General features: G+C 43.7%; 2 protein-coding genes and 1 long non-coding RNA gene across 3 annotated transcripts in view; 1 reads left to right on the top strand and 2 right to left on the bottom strand.

Moving 5' to 3' along the window:
- TECR (trans-2,3-enoyl-CoA reductase) overlaps positions 1-3,660 on the bottom strand; it is a 37,272-nt gene extending 33,612 nt beyond the window's left edge. The window contains exon 1 of the mRNA XM_083489555.1: positions 3,476-3,660. Within this exon, the coding sequence (XP_083345681.1) occupies positions 3,476-3,490 (15 nt within the window). The 5' untranslated portion in view covers positions 3,491-3,660. The remainder of the gene's footprint in view (positions 1-3,475) is intronic.
- The window catches only part of DNAJB1 (DnaJ heat shock protein family (Hsp40) member B1), a 35,844-nt gene that overhangs the window by 8,000 nt on the left and 8,065 nt on the right, over positions 1-19,779 (top strand). Inside the window, exons 3-4 of the mRNA XM_083489556.1 lie at positions 13,309-13,377; positions 17,678-19,442. The gene's annotated coding sequence lies outside the window, so the exon portion shown is untranslated. The remainder of the gene's footprint in view (positions 1-13,308; positions 13,378-17,677; positions 19,443-19,779) is intronic.
- LOC310700304 lies at positions 588-3,438 on the bottom strand. Its single transcript, XR_014522560.1, has 3 exons — positions 3,171-3,438; positions 2,770-2,870; positions 588-2,738 (listed from the first exon to the last, which is right to left on the bottom strand). It is a non-coding gene; the product is annotated as an uncharacterized lncRNA (long non-coding RNA).

Genomic DNA, 19,779 nt, shown 5'->3' on the forward strand with positions numbered 1-19,779 from the left:
ACATCAATATATTAGAATGAGATTAAACATTCTCCTGCTCACTTCCCAGACAAGACCATTCACCATACAGTATATCTGATAAACTGCTGAGCTGGTTGGGCAGGCAGTACATATAGCCAATCTTAGTAAGTGCTGCACTGCTAGGCATATATCCATTTACAGAACAGGTGCAAAGGCTTCTCTGACCTCATGGCGAAGAGACAGACTTAGCTGCTCAGGTCATTCTCCAGATTGCAGCAGAACATTTGCTCTCTTGCCTTACAAGCTTCAGTTACTTTCAAGTTACAAATGCTCAGAACGGTTAAAAAAGAAACCATGTAAGTAAAATCTGAAAGCACGTAAATATTTTTTTTTAAAAATGCACTGTCTCCTAGGCAGGAACTCAGACATGTTATCATGGTCTCAGAACAATATAAACACAAAACGACAAATGCTCCACTTCAAACTTATTCTGCAGACAAGACTTTAATTCTCTTCAAATCTTCTACCTTCTGGGAAGCCTTTCTATACAGATATGTCTGCCAAGGGACCCCTTACGTATTGGCCATGGAACTCCAATATGCTACAAAGGACTCTGAGGTGTGTTCTAGGGTTCTACTTGGTATACACTTGGTTCATTTGGTCACTAAGCTGGTTGGGTGTTGCCATTACCACAAAACAAGCACAACCTACGAACACAGTATTATTTCATGTTTACATGATGTATGGGAAGAATAGTAGTGGTTGGTTAACTATATTTCAGGAAATCTCGTCTATGGATCTTTTCACTGATAACCTCATAAGAGTCCAAGGAAACTCAGAATTTCCCAGAATGCAATTTGAAAACCACTAGGACACAGTTATCGGATTGCTAGCAGTCAAAACAATGAAGTACATGGGCCTAAATGTCTTCCAGGTCAGGTCAGATTAACAAGGGACCCTAATACCAAGTCAAAAGCCCTGCTGGCAATTCCCCTCCTCTACCTCCATGAACTGGCTCAACTCCACTCATAACTCCATTAGCTAATACTGTACAAAATTAAAGTACATAGACAACTGGTCTGATGTATCTCTGAATAACAGAAAACTGTAATCAAAGCCAGTTTTTTTCTACCCAGCTCCAGGCTGGACATTTCATGCCCAAGGAGGGCTTACATTGTTGAACAGTGATGATACACAAAGTGATTATTATATGTTTATATGCTGGACAGTTAGTTGGCCTCCTAACAGAACCTGCAGAACCTTTCAGCCATTAGTACTAAGTGCAGTAAAGAAAAAACATAACCCTGCTCTTCATACAACTAAGTTAGTTTACTCTTTTTTTCTGGTGTCTCAATACATTACACCACTGTGCAAATGCATGTAGGATCAAAGGGCAGAACTTCAATGCATCCCACACACTGTGCCTGAAGCATGAATTGCAGGTGTTTCTGATAAGGATGTTGGGAAACAGACAACTACAGTAATTTTCTGGCTGGAAACAGTCCTATGGTCTCACTTGCTCAACAGCCAATCTCCAAGAAGAGACAACAATCAGCACCATGGAAGATACCTCAAATTCATGCATCAAGCATAGTTTAAAATTTGTCTCAGAAAGTCCTATTTCTAACTACCAGGTGCCAGTTCTGTTTGAACAGCTTTCTGAATATTCCAATTTATCTTACAAAATTAGAGACTTATTGATTAAATGGCTCGTTCACACTTCCACTTGTCCTGTGCTTAGAAAGCATAGGTCTGAGCAGTTTTCCTCTTGACCAGTGCTTTCTAGGCACAGGTCTGAGCATCTCTGCCCTTGCCATGCTCCTTTCCCAGAGAAAATCTGCTCTTTAGTTCTAAAATGGAGCAAACATCAATCCTGGAAAAAACTGAATTACTGTTTGCTCCAACTGAGCACTAAAGAGTGGTATTCCCTGGGGGAAAGCAGTGGGACAAGAGGAAGTGTGGGTAAGTCCTAACATATAAAAGCAGCAAGTTATTCAGGCACCTTGCGGGTGCACATACTTCCCACTTTCAGGATGAAACATAAAAGCCCTTGAGCAATCCTGAACTGAGATGTTCAATGGACTACAGTAACTCATAAACTGAACCATACACATTCCACTCTCTATAGGATTATTAGAAATCACACAGTGGCAGTACAAAGAAGCCAGACTTATTGGTAAATCCCACATAGACACCTGTCTAAAAAGGGGGGGAAAGCCAGCCAGGAGGATCCACATTCATACTGATGGATAGAAAAGTGCTTTGCACATTCACTCACTTAGCAAACCAAGTTACACTGTTCACATTTTCAAGAGACTTTATTAAGTTTCAGTTATTATACAGTATTCCATGCTTGCATCAGTACACCAGACCCATTTAAATAAAATCTTGTGAAGGTGAAGAAGTTTTGCAACACATAATACTGCTAGACAAGCCAGAACATTATCACATCAAGGCAGACTTGCACAATGAGAATAAGATGGGGTTGAACCAGGTTCTCTTGAGCAATCAAAAATACGTTGTGTGCCAAAGAACAGCATGATAAAGTAGCAGTATCAGGTGAAACAAGCATCTTTATCTGAAATGATCTAAACAAAATTTACACATCACTGTACTAAGAGGCATATGTTGCAATTTCAAGAATGAGGGAAGATTTCTAATGATGGTTATTGCATTTTAAACATCCTTCCTCTCCGACCGCTCATTGAGCTTCTTCCTGGAACATCTCGGAGCCGAGGATTTTTTATTATTATGGTAAGAGTATATGTGCAGAAAACCTGAGATGGTAAGAGTATATGTGCAGAAAACCACCACTTATCTAAAATTCTAATGGCAGTATGGTTATCGAAACACATCTCACCAAAGAGAAACAATGGCTTGGAATATCTCTGAACAGCAGCACTTAGCCACTTCATATTTTAAGAACAAGAAAAATGAGACAGGAAGTCATTATGTCAAGTGTGAAAGAATTAAGTACTGCAACAGAGCACACTATGCAAGGAAACACCCACGAAAAAGACCATCTAAATAATAAATAATAATGGCAGTACTTTATATATTTTAACTGGAGCAACTGAGGCTGGCGTCCTATGCCAACTTGCAGGTATCACAGAACTCCCCCTTAGGCACGGCAGCAGTTTGAGAGGCTTAAGGCTGCACGCCCTGCATAGAAATGGTGAAAAGTACGTGCCACCAAAGGACTGCCCTACCCTGGAGCCGATTCAATGAGAAAGCTTATCCCCTTCCTGCTCTCCTATAGCCAACGCGCGCCCATCCTACTGTGGACCCATTCGCTGTACGCACACGCGTGCCTTCACTCGCGCGCCCCTGGGCGCAAATCCCCGCGCATGCGCCCCCCGCGAGCCACAGTCCCACGCGTGCGTCGTACCCACCAACCTCCCCTCAGGTCAGAGCGCAAGGGGCAGAATTTCCCACGGGGCAAGAGGGCGGCCACCGGAGTGCAACCGCTTCCCCCTCCCGGCCGCTCTCCCCGGCCTCCGCTCGCCCCCCTCACCTCATAGTACTTCATGGCTCCGCACTCGGCGCTGCCACAGCCTGGCACCCTTTCTCTTCACGTGACACCCTAACATCATTGAAAGGGGCGCGGCAGGAGGATCAGGACGGCGAATCACAGGGATTCGGGCTCAAGTGCCCAACCAATCAGGGGAATAGGACGGCCCCACCCGCCTACATACCCGCCCCAAGCGTCCCTATGGAAACACGTGGCGCGTGACAGCAACCGAGCCAATCAACGGGCAGGGTGATAAGAGTGGCAGGCTACTGAAGCTGTTACAAAATTCGATGGGGGGGAGGTGGGTGAGACATGAGCCAATCACAATAGGCCATAGAAATACAATAACCCTTTTGCGACTACTGTACTGCTGTAGGTGATAGGCTGAGCTGCGGAAAGCCTTGCATAGGAGTAAGCCTTACTGAACTCAGTGGAACTCGGAGATCATAGAATCATAGAAATGTACAGTTGGAAGGGATCCTGAGGGTTATCAAGTCCAATCCTTGCAATGCAAGACTCTCAACTGCATAATACATGCGAGATGGCCATCCAACCTCTGCTTAAAAAACCCCTAGGAAGGAGAGTCCACCAGCTTCCAAGAGAGCCTGTTCCACTGTCAAACAGCTCTTCTGCCAGAAAGTTCTTCCTGATGTTTTGTCTTAATTTCCTTTCTGGGTACCTGAATACCGTGGTACCTCGGGTTACAGACACTCCAGCTTACAGGCGCTTCAGGTTACATACGCTTCAGGTTACAGACTCGGCTAACCCAGAAATAGTACCTTGGGTTAAGAACTTTGCTCCAGGATGAGAACAGAAATCATGCGGTGGTGTGGCGGCAGCAGGAGGCCCCATTAGCTAAAGTGGTACCTTGGGTTAAGAACAGTTTCAGGTTAAGAATGGACCTCCGGAATGAATTAAGTTCTTAACCCGAGGTAACACTGTACATTGGTTAAGATCCTACCTCCGGAGCAGGAGAGGAAGAGGGAGAAGCAAACCAGCATTCTGGCTGTTGCTCCCTCTGGAGGAAAGCAAGCGTTCATTAGAAATACCTTTATGCAGCAGCAGCAGCAGCAGCAGCAGCAGCAGCAGCAGAAGAAGAAGAAGAAGAAGAAGAAGAAGAAGAAGAAGAATTTGGATTTGATATCCCGCCTTTCACTCCCTTTAAGGAGTCTCAAAGCGGCTAACATTCTCCTTTCCCTTCCTCCCCCACAACAAACACTCTGTGAGGTGAGTGGGGCTGAGAGACTTCACAGAAGTGTGACTGGCCCAAGGTCACCCAGCAGCTGCATGTGGAGGAGCGGAGACACGAACCCAGTTTCCCAGATTACAAGACTACCGCTCTTAACCACTACACCACAGCAGCTCCAAGCCATCCCGGTTTCTGATTCGATCCCAGAATTTCCTAGGGATCGAAAGGTAAAGGGACCCCTGACCATTAGGTCCAGTCCCCTAAGGTAAAGGAACCCCTGACCATTAGGTCCAGTCGTGACTGACTCTGGGGTTGCGGCGCTCATCTCGCTTTATTGGCCGAGTGAACCGGCGTACAGCTTCCGGGTCATGTGGCCAGCACGACTAAGCCGCTTCTGGTGAACCAGAGCAGCACACGGAAATGCCGTTTACCTTCTCGCCGGTAGTGGTACCTATTTATCTACTTGCACTTTGACGTGCTTTCGAACTGCTAGGTTGGCAGGAGCTGGGACCGAGCAACAGGAGCTCACCCCATCACGGGGATTTGAACCGCCAACCTTCTGATCAGCAAGTCCTAGGCTCTGTGGTTTAACCCACAGCGCCACCCGAGTCCCTCACTTTTCCTTAGGACGTCCCTATTTTTATTGGCAAAATGTTGGATGGCATTCCTTTATGGCAGACATAGGCAAACTCCGGCCCTCCAGATGTTTTGAGACTACAATTCCCATCATCCCTGGCCACTGGTCCTGTTAGCTAGGGATGATGGGAATTGTAGTTCCAAAACATCTGGAGGCCCGGAGTTTGCCTATGCCTGCTTTATGGCCTACAAAGTTATTGGCAGGCTAACATTATAGGCAGTATATTGCGAGAAGACCACTGGGCCGAAACTGACAATAAAAGTCTACTGGTGCAGTCTTTCTCTAATCTCTAATAATAATAGGTTCGAAACTTAATCCCACAACAGTCAGATGGAATGTAGTTTCCTCTAGTTTAATGGCATAGCAAGGCCAGAAACGAAGGGCCCTGCTACTGCCACCTAGTGGCTATAACATTACTACTTCTTAATTACAGTCCACCACAAATCCTGGTAAACCATAAAAGCTTCCACAATATTGCCAGCACTGAACCTCAAAGAGTTCTATTGCAAAGTACAATCCCTACAGCTCAAAACACAACATCCTATTCAACTTGCAGAGAAGAAATTCCTTCTCATCCCTGTACCACAGGCCGCGACATAATAACACATGATCAGCAGTCTCCTCCACTGCACGTACTTCACAGGAATCAAGGTTGGTCTTCTCAATGTTAAACAAATTACTCTGAAGAATGCAGTGCCCTGTCAAACCATAAACAGACTAATCTGTCTCATCTGTTTGCTGACTAAAGATCCAGAGGAAAAAAGTAAACCCTCCTACCAGCCTCATCTTTTTCAATGTCTTCAAGCATTATGCTCCTGCTTAACCCAACACTTCTAGGAAAGACAAAGGTAATACATTGTCCATTTATATGTGTCCCAAAGCATATTTGTCAGTCTGAACCTCAGTCTCCTTATATATAATTCCCATGTGGACTGAAACCCAATAAAAACCAGACCCAGAGACCTTTTCATTGTCGTTAAAAATCATGGACAGCACAGCACATTTAACCTCCGTACAAACAAACCAAAATAAATGCTCATTAAATAGCCAACTTCATCTAATTCCCCTGCAAAGAAACCAGAATGAATGCTCAATAAACAGGTCATCTGGAAGAGCCCTCTGTTTGCACAGTGCAAGATGCAGTTATCTAGTACAGTTTCATCATAAATACAACATGGTCGATAGTGGCAAGGAAGACAAATATGGGAAGGAAGCCTAATAGTCTCATAAAGTTGCTGAGACAAGCCAACAGAAGTACAACACAAGAGAAGAAGGAAATTATTACAGATCTCAAGTCTCTGTGTGGTTGAGGAAGAGCCTCCCATTTATTTTAGCTCCTTTGCTTAATCCTCTTTCCTTAGCAAATGCCCTTCATATGTACTGTGCATACTGCAAGGCTATTTCAAGCACAGGTTCTATTAATATAGCCTCTGGAAAACAGTGCAAGCAAATGAATAATTGGAGGAAATAACTTAAAAGGCCAACACTGTCTGAGGCTTCACTTTTCTATTTGTAATCTCCCCTGCCCTGAAAAAGTCATTATTTCTAGGACAGCATTTCAAATTAAAAGCAGTGGTTTTTTTCTGGGGGGATGCAGGGGTACACATACCCGAAAAATTTTGTGAATCTTTGTACTTTTGTCCATATATTGTGTTTATTTTTCCCAATTTGAACTATAAAATGATGATTTTCTTGAGTCAAAATGCGAGTACCCCTAAACATTTTTTTAGGGGGAAAAGCACTGATTAAAAGAATCTCCTTCAGATTAATAATTCAGCTAACGTGTAGCAAACAGAGATGCTTATGCCTAGATTTCCAGCATTGGGAGGGGATATGAAGAGCTATAGCTCCTCAAATGGCTTTAAAAGGCTGGATTCATCCCCCGTATATCCCCCTGATGCTTTTAAATCACTATATTCCTCAGACAGTGGAAACTTTACCTCACCCAGGCAGACAAATTCTGGAAGAAATGGTTGCAGTCCTAGGTAGCCAGAGGATAGCAGTGAAGAAGTATACACATAGCTGCAGATGTTGCCTCTTGCTGTTCCGGCTTTTGAGATTCAGAATTTTTTTTTTCTTGTTTTCCTCCTCCAAAAACTAGGTGCGTCTTGTGGTCTGGTGCGTCTTATAGAGCGAAAAATACGGTAGTTGAACAGGCAAGCCGGATTTAAAACAGGAGAGTCCCTTTTGCCCCTTTCACCAAGTGACTAGCTGTCGCAAAGACTCCTGCGCTTGTTCTTCTCCCCTGCCCACCTGCATTATGGCTGTCTGTGACCGTGGCCTTGTCTGTGTTCAAGTACAGTGGTGCCTCGCAAGACGAAAAGAATCCGTTCTGTGATTCTCTTCGTCTAGCGGTTTTTTTCGTCTTGCGAAGCAAGCCCATTGAAGGATCATCGCTATTAGCGGCTTTTAGAGGCTTTTAGCGGCTTATCTGCTGATCGGATCAGCTGATAAGCGGCTTAGCAGCTTAGAAAAAGGGGGGGAGGGGGGGAAAACCAGCAGGAACTCGCAAGACATTGTCGTCTTGCGAAGCAAGCCCATAGGAGATTCGTTTTGCGAAGCACCTCCAAAACGGAAAACTCTTTCATCTAGCGAGTTTTCCGTCTTGCGAGGCATTCGTCTTGCGGGGCACAACTGTAGACTCCTAAGGCTTTTTGAGCTTTGAGGGCAAAAGTCAACTGAAGTGGGCAAAAGTGATGATCTTGCTCTATAAATTAGTGAGAATTATACCTCAGAAGATGTAGGCATGCAGAAAGTCCCGGGGTGGAATTCAATGCAGCACTAAGTGGGGTAAGCATGTATGGAACAACATCTGCTTATATGATGAGATTTTCCCCCTGCACCCCAAAAACCTTTATTTGGGAACAAATTTGTGGGATTTGGGTGGAGGAGAGGAGAGAAAAGTCCTGTTGCACAGGTAGGCATCATTCCATGCACACAACAACTTAGTTGACTCCTGCCCCAGGTTCTTTCCCAGCCATTCCCAGTTAAAATGTTGTGTGATGGAACAGCGTCATTTTCACACCATATATTTAAAGCACATGACTTCCCTCAAATAACCATGGGTTTTCACCTCACAAAACTAGCATCTTTAACAAACTACAGTTCGAAGGATTCTTTGCAGGAAGCCTCGTGCTTTAAATGTATGGTGTGGATGTGACATGTTGGAAACAATCTCGGCTGCAGACCTTGAAGAATTGCTGCTTATTACCGTAAGTAATACAGTGGTACCTCGGGTTACATATGCTTCAGGTTACAGATGCTTTAGGTTACAGACTCCGCTAACCCAGAAATAGTACCTCAGGTTAAGAACTTTGCTTCAGGATGAGAACAGAAATTGCACGGCGGCGGCGCAACAGCAGCAGGAGGCCCCATTAGCTAAAGTGGTACCTCAGCTTAAGAACAGTTTCAGGTTAAGAACGGACCTCCAGAACAAATTAAGTTCTTAACCCGAGGTACCACTGTACTGGGCTAAATGTTCTCCACGGTCTGATTCCATATAAAATAGCTTCATATTCTCACATGTACTTCCAAGTAAACATGCAAAGGATTGTGCTGTAAATCTGTTAGTGGTCATTTATTACAGCCGCTGAGTTTTCAATCCACATGTATATACAGCTATATTATCAGTCCACTTCACCTTAATTGTGGAGCAAATTATGCACATTCATGGCTCAACAAATAAGTCTTCCACCTCACCTTAAGGTTTAGAGGCATAGGAGGACCTGGGAGAATTTTCATTCCTTTTTCCTGCTGTGAAATATTTCCCCCTTTGCCAGTTTCAAGGCCTTGAGCTATGTGCAAAATATGTTCTGGTGTCACTTTTGTCTGAACATGTTGAGTGACTAGAAGACACTTCTGTTGCACAACCTTTTGTAATACTATACTAACCTTAAACTGGTTTGTGCCTGATCAGCAGTTTGCCTGCAGAAGGGTGTTCACCCATGGAATTTAGCACTGTTGCCCAATGTCTGCATCTGGCAAAATACAGGTGGATGTGATTAACTGTACACACTGCATTACTTATACTTTCTCTTTGTTCGTCATGTAGCTAAGAACTGGATTCACTCCTGCCTGAACTAAACACACACACACACACACACACACACACACACACACTAATTTGAGAGGGAGAATAGGTTCATTGACATCCAAGGCCAGAGGCTTCTTTCACACAACTTATGGTACTGTTCAGACATTTAATAGCTTGAGAGGCTTGGTGCAGACTTATAGGTTTTTTTGTGACCCCTTTAATCTTTTTAATGAATCACGCATTTAATTATTTGCCAAGGATGTTACCTTCTTACCACATTCTCCCACAAAATGAGGCTAAAAATATATTAATGAGTCATTGCCTAGGATCTCCTCCTGGCACACCCACACAGAAAGTTGGCTCTAAACATGCCAGCACATTTGCTCATCAATGGAATCCACTGTGATTTTACACAATTCGCTACTCAGCCGTTTCTTGTCTGTTACTAAATTGCAGCATTCTCTGCAATAAAAGGCAGCTAACAAAAGGCAGTGAAGACTATCATAGCTTCTGTTTGAGGTCAAAGCAGCAGGAATTCCATTATAGACACCAGCTACCCTATGAACTTCCATTTTGTATTAATCACATTTGCATCCCAGCCTTCTCTGATGAAGTCAGGGAGGCATACATGGGACGTTATTCCACTTTTTCCTTACAAAAACCCTATGAGCAACTTATGCTAGGAAATGTTGAGTGGCCCAGGATCATCATCCAATGAGGGGTTTTTTTAGTTGTGCTCGAATTTGAACTCAGCTCTCCCAGTCCCAAGCAAGGATTACTTTGGGCCACCTTCCCTGCTCTGTCACTGTTGCCATCATACCTACTGCCTCCCCAACCACTTCTACCACTGGCAGAGAAGCAGTGCTTGCATTGGCACTAACGTAAGGTGAGATATCACCAAAATTGCATGAGATCTTGTACGCGCCACAAGATATTGAGCCATTTTTTATATAATTTCAGCCAATACTGGTGCCGCTTCTGCATTGGCAGTGGAGGCTGCTGCCTTGGGGGCTTCAGCTGCCTGAGGCAGCTGTCTCAGACTACCTAATAACTGAGTCGGCTCTGCTTTTGGCACTCCAGTAGTTGTTGGACTTCAGCTCTCATAAGTCCTAACCAGAATGGCCATTCATGAGGAATGATGGGCATTCTAGTTCAGCAACATCTGGAGGACCAAAGGTTCCTCATCCCAGCTCTGGCCACTGCATTATTGTACATCAGCTCCAGTGCTGCTGAGGTACCTAAATCTGTCTTCACACCGACAGTGTCATTAAAGCTCCATTATCTTGCAGACCATGATACGGAAGACAACTGCCATTCTATTCATTACACACTGGAAGGTTCCCTATAAACTTCATGTCGTCCCCCTAAAATGATGATTTCTCTGTAAATGCAGTACCAGTTAGTGGGTGGGGCTGTCCGAGATCTTGCAAGAGCCTCGTAGAGTCTAGTAAACAAGTCTGATAGCTTAAATACTATTTCCACACCAGGAAAACCCTGCACAAAAAGAGTTCTCCATTTAATTTGTGTAATTTGAATTGGCCAGCCTTCAACCGCACAAAGTTGAAACTGCACATATTAAACACACTGTACTAAGTTGCTGGCCATTCATTGTTTGTAGTCAGGTTGCAAATGTATGCTCTCAGTTAACAATGTATACTAATAACTTGGGGGGGGGCTCTCAGCCACAGGGGGCCCTAATTCTGTACATGCCTATAACTCCACCATTGACACTTCAATGGTACTTCTAGCATAAGGAAGTCCTAGTTGCTGGTGGTGATGAGAGATTCTACAAGACCTCCAAATTGAATAATCAGTGTTACTGCTACTAGTTGAAGTGCTCCACCTGCTGTTCACCGACAGCCCTGCCTATCCAGGGCTCTACTGATATAAAATTAAATATGTACAGTACTTTAGGTTGGAGACCTGCGACTAGTTGCAGCACATGAATGCCAAAATATTAGCTGACACGGGCCACTAGGGCTTTTTGAATTTTTCAGCTTTCGAATTCCCAAAATGAGGGGTACTAAAAAGTTGTAAGATGACTTGGGAATTCAAACTATATTTTGGTTAAATTAATATAATTTAGTTTTGTTTGGTAAGTAAAATGTGTGAAAATTTCATAGAAATAATGAAAAATGATTGCCAAGTATTCAGAGCTATATGTTAATAATAATATTATTAATTTTATAGGAATTCTAAGGTCTTATATATATATATATATATATATATATAATAAATGTTCATAAATGTACAAGGCAAACACATAAATAAGTATATAAACCACATGGCTGAAATAGTACAGAATAATCCTGAAGCCATTTTTACTTTCCCAAATTGACCTCAAATATTTCTCTGCAAGGAGGAAGGAAATGGGAAAAGTCCAATTGTCTTTGGACTGTAGGGGCCTATGCCTCCCTGTAACTACAGTCTGGCAAGTATCTGTTAAGCTGAGCATACTATTAATATGAGTAAGAGATTCATGAACTAAGTATTTACCATTTCAAAGGAATGACCAGGCTACCCAGAAAAGGCAATCAGATAAGGCAGGGATGTCCAACCAGTAGATCGTTCTCTACCAGTAGATCCCTGTGGCTGATCCTGGTAGATCACGGGATCCTTATCGTGTACAAAAAGTTGCAGGGGAAAAGCTAAAAAAAACTGTGCAATCGTCCCCCCAAAAAGCTCAACAACTCTGGGCAATCCACCCACCCCACACATGCTCCTCTTCCCTCCAATGACAACGGGTAAATCACTGCCAGTTTTTTATACTGGGAGTAGATCACAGTCTCTTAGGAGTTGGACATGCCTGAGATAAGGCATTATCAGGTACCGTATTTTTCGCTCTATAAGACGCACATTTCCCCCTCCAAAAATTACAGGGAAATGTGTGTGTGTGTATGCAGCGAATGCAGGCTCTTTGGCTTCAGCGATAGCAATGCGAAGCCTCCAAAGCGCAGTGGGAGCACTCCCGCCGCACTCCTGAGGCTTCGGGTTGCCTTCACTGAAGGCGAAGGCAAAGTGGAAAAGGGAGAGCTGCACAGCACCCCTTCAGCTAAGCGGGAGGAGAAATGGAAGGGGCTCCATTTCTCCTGCCGCTTCGCTAAAGGGGCACTGTGCAGAGAGGGGGAGAATTTTTTTCCCTAGTTCTTCCCCTCTAAAACAAGGTGTGTCCTATGGTGTGTCCTATAGAGCGAAAAATACGTATCCTGGCAGACAGGAGAGAAGCAACACACTAAATCTTTCTGTGATGTATGTGTGATGTTTTGAGGGGTGGTCTTGAGCTACAGGGGAGGCAATTTCTAATGTCTGTATGTATAAGAGCTTGGACACCATTGTTCTGGTTTCCTCTCCTCCCTCCTTGCGTGGGGTAAGCGGGGGACTCTGTTGCAACAGTTTAATAAAGATCATGCTTACTAGCTGCTTTGCTTCTCAATATTCTCAGTGGCCTCTTTTATTTTCTCCTACTGATAGTAGACTTACATAAGGACTCTATACAGGCTCTTGGATACCCCATAAGAGACAAAGAAGCAGTTTTTTCTAATAACAGTATTATTATTATTTAGAATTACCTGCCATTTTCAGTAGGTAAAATTAAAATTATTTGGTTTTCCAAAAGCAGTTTATGTGTATTTCCATCAAACATAGACTTACTAAGCCAGATGTAAATAATGACAGATTTGGATTCCTGACACCCAAAAAAACACTTTTTTAAGACCCCTCAGGGAAGAAATTTGGAGGGGGAAAAAAGTTTCACCCCCCAAATTGACACGCCCTAACGTATAGGTATTGCTAACAAGTCTGCACATTGCAAGTTTGTACATGCAATGCAGCCTTGGTTTTTAAATTAAATTACTAACCTAGTGAGCTGGACAATCCTTGTGTGCTTTCCTCTGCGTCACTCCCAGCACCACACCCAACTGACTCACTCTAATAGGTTTTCAGTATTTAAACACTCCACTTTTAATCCTTCCTCTCAGCTCTCCCGCAGTCATCAGCTCATGTATGAGGAAACCTGATTCACAAAGAGGCCAAGGGACTCACCGAAGGTCAGATGGGGGGAAATCAATTGAAAGAGCTTAGCACAAGTTTAGGAGTGCAATGACTCGAATTAAGACCCCAGCACAGACACAACAAAGATTTCGCATTGACACACTTAACCTCCTTCCCTCCTAAAACTAAAGAGAACCCCCAAACCCTGTCCCATTAACTGAACACATTCCTAAAAATGGAATTTGAAATCCAAAGCCAGAAGCAAAATCATATTTAGAACAATCCAGACATCAACACATGCTAGCAGTGCATGTCAATACAGTGGTACCTTGGGTTAAGAACTTAATTCGTTCTGGAGGTCCGTTCTTAACCTGAAACTGTTCTTAACCTGAGGTACCACTTTAGCTAATGGGGCCTCCCGCTGCTGCTGCCACCGCACGATTTCTGTTCTCATCCTGAAGCAAAGTTCTTAACCCGAGGTACTATTTCTGGGTTAGCGGAGTCTGTAACCTGAAGCGTCTGTAACCTGAAGCATCTGTAACCTGAGTTACCACTGTACTGTGGGCTGGGAGCTACAGCTTTGCCCAGTGCTCCTCCTCACTTCCTTTTTTGCCCCCTAGTTGTGCCATAGCCCTTTGGTTGGACCAATCCCAGCACCAGCAACCAGGGTTGGATTAACCATTAAGCAAAATAAACATGTGCTTAGTGTGTCAAGGGAAGGGGGGCACCACAAATATTTCCCATTGCTGGATTTTTAACATTAATGGTCACACATTGGTCAGCTGAGTGTTCATTCTCTTAGTTGAAGTATATTAAAAAATCCCAACAGAACAACTATGCAACAAGGCAGATCTGATGTCTTGTCTCTACTAAGTATGGAAGCTGATGTGTTACGTAAATTAGTTTTGAGGATCTGATGAAAGACTTTGCAATGAGAAAATGTAGGAGATTCCCCCCCAAAATATAAATAAAGTGGAAGTACAGTCATACCTTGGAAGTAAACGCTCCGGTTTTCTAATGTTTTTTGGAAGCTGAACATCTGACATGGCTTGAGTGCAGGAAGCTCCTGCAACCAATCAGAAGTCGTGCCTTGGTTGTCAAACGTTTTGGAAGCCAAACGGACTGCTGGAACAGATGTTTGACAACCGAGGTTTGACTGTATTCTTAAAGTCCTAACAATAGCTTTCTGGTGTAAATTTTGTTGAAGGGCTGGTCTGGGGAACCTGCGGTCCTCAAAATGTTGTTGGACTCCAGCTGGCATCAGTCCCAGCAAGCATAGTCAGGGATGTTGGGAGTTGTAGTCCAGCAACAACTTGATGGCCAAATGTTCCCCATCATCCCTGGGCACAAGGTTTCCTGAAATATACTCAGAGTCGCAAAGTGATTTCATGCTCTTTATTCAGCTCATAGTGGTGAGGAGGAATGAATGAATGTCCCCTCACAGTATCTGCTTTATATACATTATTTACACAATGGGCTGCACATGATTGGCTAATTCCGGAATTCTACTGTAAGCCAATCAGGTTGTGGATTCACTTCTATCTGGAGCAGGATTGGGTGGTTCCTGCCAACCAATCATACTGCTGCATTGTTCTAGGACCAATCAGACTGCTGCATTCTGAATCCTATTGTTCTAGGACTAATCAGACTGCTGCAATTTGGATCCTATTGTTCTCAGTACATAACATTTCCTAATGCAAGATTCCGACAAGGAATTGAGTAGTAAAAGTAACTCCCTTGAAATTAGGATTTGAGCCATACTTAGTACCAGGACAATGTCCTTTGCCTGCTGTTTGAGCTACTGCTGTGTCAGATCTTCTGTGACATAAATAAAACCAGTCACACTTAGAATAGGAGCTGCTTCACACATACAGTGGTACCTCTAGTTATGAACTTAATTCGTTCTGGAGGTCCGTTCTTAACTTGAAACTGTTCTTAACTAGAGGCATGCTTTTGCTAATGGGGCCTCTTGCTGCCACTGCGCCGCTGGCACACGATTTCCATTCTCATCCTGGGGCAAAGTTCTCAACTCAAGGTAACTCTTCCAGGTTAGCGGAGTTTGTAACCTGAAGCGTTTGTAACCTGAGACGTTTGTAACTCGAGGTACCACTGTACCTGGAAATCATGGTATTCTGCTAGTTAAGGAGTTTCCACAAGCCTTGAACCCATACACTGCCCCTCCTTTTTTCCTGTCCCTCCTTTTTCCCTGTAAAGAAAGTGGAAAGTGGAAAATTTTAAACTAATCACAGTTCCTTGGTACGTTTGAACTCAGGGAACCGTAGTATATTTAAACTACTGGAGAACAAGCCAGAATCAAGATGGTTTCAGATCCTGGCTTATTCTCAAACCCTACTTAAAAATTTAAAAATTGGACAAGTCTTTTTCTTCTTCCTCCTACCATATGCTAGTATGTGTGCCATCCTAACCATGGAACCACACGAACCAACAGTATTGGCTGAGGGAAACTCAAGGGTGGAGATAACTACCTGTGGGTTACTAAACTCAGTTTCACCCTCTCGCACCTTGCTGAATGAGCTGGCAGCAGCTCCCATCCTGTGACACATCTCATAAAGACTGAACTATCCTTCAGAAAGAGGCCAGCTAGTTATACTTCTGCTAGGTAATCTATGTGCACATCAAAGGCTGCTTTAGCAGGCCTCTTATCCATTTATACCCAGTAGCATCCAAAACAACTGTCTAAAAGAAGTAGAGGGAGGGATGAACTTGATTCCAATGGAGTCCAGAGTCCATTGGGACACTTTTCTTATATTTTGCCCTTGCAAAGTTGATGTTTTTAAAAAGAAATAGCCAGGGTGTGTGGGCCCAAGTCAGATATGGCCCATAGCTGGGGGGAAGGGAGCCATACTGCTATACAGTCATACCTCGGGATAAATACACTTCAGGATAAGTATTTTCGGGTTGCGCTCGGCGGCGACCCGGAAGTAACGGAATGCATTACTTCTGGGTTTTGCCGCTCGCGCATGCGCAGACGGTCAAAATGACATCACACGAATGCACGGAAGCAACGAAACACGACCCGTGCATGCGCAGACACGCAGACACGTCTTACATTCTGTTCAGGATGGGAACGGGGCTTCGGAACGGATCCCTTTCACATCCCGAGGTACCACTGTGGTCTCCTCTCCACCATGGTCCCAACTGGATTTCCATCCATGTACACTACTCTGAATGGGAATAAAGCACCTACTGACGCCAATGGTAGCTTTCAGTAGGTATGATGGGCCATTTCAATCGGGAGCAGAGCAGGGATGAAGGGTCCTGATTCAGCTCAGTTGCCACCCCCAGCCCATTTATCTTTTTAAAGTCAACAACACAAAAACATCACATGTAGTTTAGCCCTTATCTCTTCTTAATACTAGCTTCTTAGGACAACGTGAACAGGTCACAGGATGGACATGGGTTAGATCCCTGTCATTATTTATCATCATCCTTGTTATGAGTTGTGACTATTGTTGTGACCATTTCCTTTAACACCTGGCTTCTCTCTTAACTTCTCAGAGGACTCAGAGGTTGCAGAATCTCAGAGTCCTAGCAAAATTACTCTATTTGTTGTAGTGAAATCACTAATCACAAAATGCCTAGTTTGTTGCCGGATTTCACTGGTTTTTAAAAATAGCCCCCTTTTTCTAGCCTAGTGATATTTTAAAAGCTTGTATTCCGTGAGCAGAAAGATCAGTTCAATTCTCTGTGCCTATGCCTACTCAGAACCCTTTTTCAAGTAAAATCTATACCCAAGGCTAGGTAATAAACACAAGTTTTCATTTTTCATTGTTAATGGGAATCATGCAAATACTTTAATGAAAGTCTCAACAACTGATTCAGTCCTTCACTCAGAACAGAGGCTGCACAATTTGAATTGGCTAATGCTACACTGATCACAGGGTCAGAAATGTCACAAGTGAATGAACAGAAGAGATGAAATGGAGAGATAAACTACAGTATTTAATTGTTCATTTCAAACCCCTCTCCTGCTGCTTTTCTACCCCCACTCTGCAAACGCAAACACACACACACCCCGAAGTGTTCCATGTTATTAAAAAAGATGATGCAGGGAAAGAAACCATGGAGTGTAATTCAACACTGAGGTTCACTAGGATGTAGGGAAACAAAGAAGCTGGCCATTGCAGCGCTCAGGAAAATAATACACTGTTTTGATAACACTAGGCGTTTCCAGACAACCTGATTATTGAGCATTCATTCTGATTTGTTTGTGGGTTGGCCGGGCAATGTTAGGGCAAAGCAAGTGTTGCTCCACAATTTCCACTGCATTTCCTCATCACTTTCATTATTGCAAGAACTTATAGTGAATTACAATTCTGCAACTTGAATTTGCAGGCATGTGACTAAATCCCACCCCAAAGTAGTGACCATCTGGAAGTGCCTGCCGCTTAGGAGATCACCACACTCAACATTTGTATGCGGTATATTTAGGGATGCAATAAAAACAAAGTAAAACAGAAATAACTCCTTCATTTTTATGCAACAAACTAATTCCAATATTCACCTGTGAGCTTACACATTTTATGTTTTGGACACCATGTGGTTTCTAACTTATTGCATCAACGCAATGATTTATGCTTGGGCAACAAAATGTTTCCCACTCTGCTCGCCTCTCTTCCCCCATGCATGCTGCATGCCCTTCCCAAATCTTCTCTGAAAGGTTTGGAAAACCCCAAATAAGATTTGGGAGGAGAGTGGGAGAACATTCCATTGCACATCAATCCTTGCTCCAACTGCACTTAGTTGGAGAAGCTTTTTAAACAATTATGAGTGATATCCAAGAGAACAAGGAAAGCAAACCAATGGAAGGCTGGATAGACTCCAGAGTTCCCATAATCCAACTTAACATGTGAATCCTTACCTTTAATTGCTTAAAAGTAAAATGATGCTATGTTGTGGTCCCTAGCGCTACTCTAAAAACACCTGTCATGTGCAGGAGTTGCTCTGTGGTTCCTTTTTTCAGCCTTCTATCATGCTGAAGACCTTTTAGTTAGAAACTGTTTTCCCTTATACTGGCAGCAGCCAGAGTTGGTGACATAAACAGGGCACTTTTATGGCTGCCATGCGAAATAATGGCCAGTAAACAAAGCCAACCTACCACAACTATTATCTCCAAGCAATCCTAAACACTGGCAGTTTCCATTTAGCACACAAATGTGTACCTTCTGGATCCAACAGAGCAGTCATATTGCTCCTGAATGGACATAAAAATCATTTGCAAAGCTATTTTATATCTAAATTTTATCTAATGAAATGCCATAGAAATCTTAAGTGATGATGATAGTCAAACTGTTTATACACTTGATTATCTTATCTTTTCCAGGTTCAGGTACCTGGGTTTAGAGTTAGCACATATTTCTTGAGATGTCTCCATGAACACCAGTTCTCCATCTCTTCTCCCTCCTTGGCTGCATGCTGTGATTCACACTAATAGATGATCTCCGGATATCCGATGCACTTTCTATATTTTAAACCTCACCCTTTTGGAAAGGATCTCAGTTCTAATAATAATGGTATTAGAACCTGGGATGCTCTGATGCTCTACAGAATTTCCAATTTGTTTTTCTTCTCCTTTATATCTGTCAGGCAAAGTGCCCAGTACGCATCTTGAATGTCATTCAATTCATGCTTATTTATCTTTTAGCTCATCCTATTCTGTTCAGCGTCTGGGTGGGTATTTTTGTTGTGGCTTCTGGCTGTTTTTTTAACAAAATCATTTATTTTTCTCCTTGACAATTCCTTCTCATGTTTGCTGTAGCACGCAATCAGTTGAAAAGATGCCTGGTGCTTTTTTTGGACTTTCCTGTTATGTCACATGTGCCATCAAAATGTTTAAGAGGTTAATCGTCAATAATGATGGGGTGAATAACAGTAGAAGGTATACATTTCCTTTCCCGTTTCGTCCAAGAGCCAACAGTGTATTTAGGATTTACGGGTCTTGCTGTGCAAGGGAGAGCAACAGAGACTGGTCTGGATTGGTGAAGATCAGGTGCCTGTTTGTAATTTGGGAGAAGTGAAACTGAAATACTGTACATCATGAGGTCTCTCCTCCTCTTTCCAATTGACTGGAGGCAGGAGCTTTGAGGTTGGATGTGTAAGAGTACCGTATTTTTCGCCCTATAGGACGCACTTTTTCCCCTCCAAAAATGAAGGGGAAATCTGGGTGCGTCCTATGGGGCGAATGCAGGCTTTTGCTGAAGCTTGGAGAGCGAGAGGGGTCGGTGCGCACCGACCCCTCTCGCTCTCCAGGCTTCAGGCAGACATCCGCAGCGTGGGGAGCCTTGCAGGAGCTCCCCGCAGGGCTCCCCACGCTGCGGATAGCAGCCTGCCGCCCCGCGGGGGGGGCGGCGCCCTGATACAGAGCGCCCCTCGCACGGGGCAGACATCGGCCAGCCCCACAAGCTCGGGGGACAGCAGGGAGGCGCAGCGCCACCATC

The sequence above is a fragment of the Podarcis liolepis genome (genome assembly GCF_965112155.1).
Source record: "Podarcis liolepis genome assembly, chromosome: 2".
NCBI classification, from domain to species: Eukaryota; Metazoa; Chordata; class Lepidosauria; order Squamata; family Lacertidae; genus Podarcis; species Podarcis liolepis.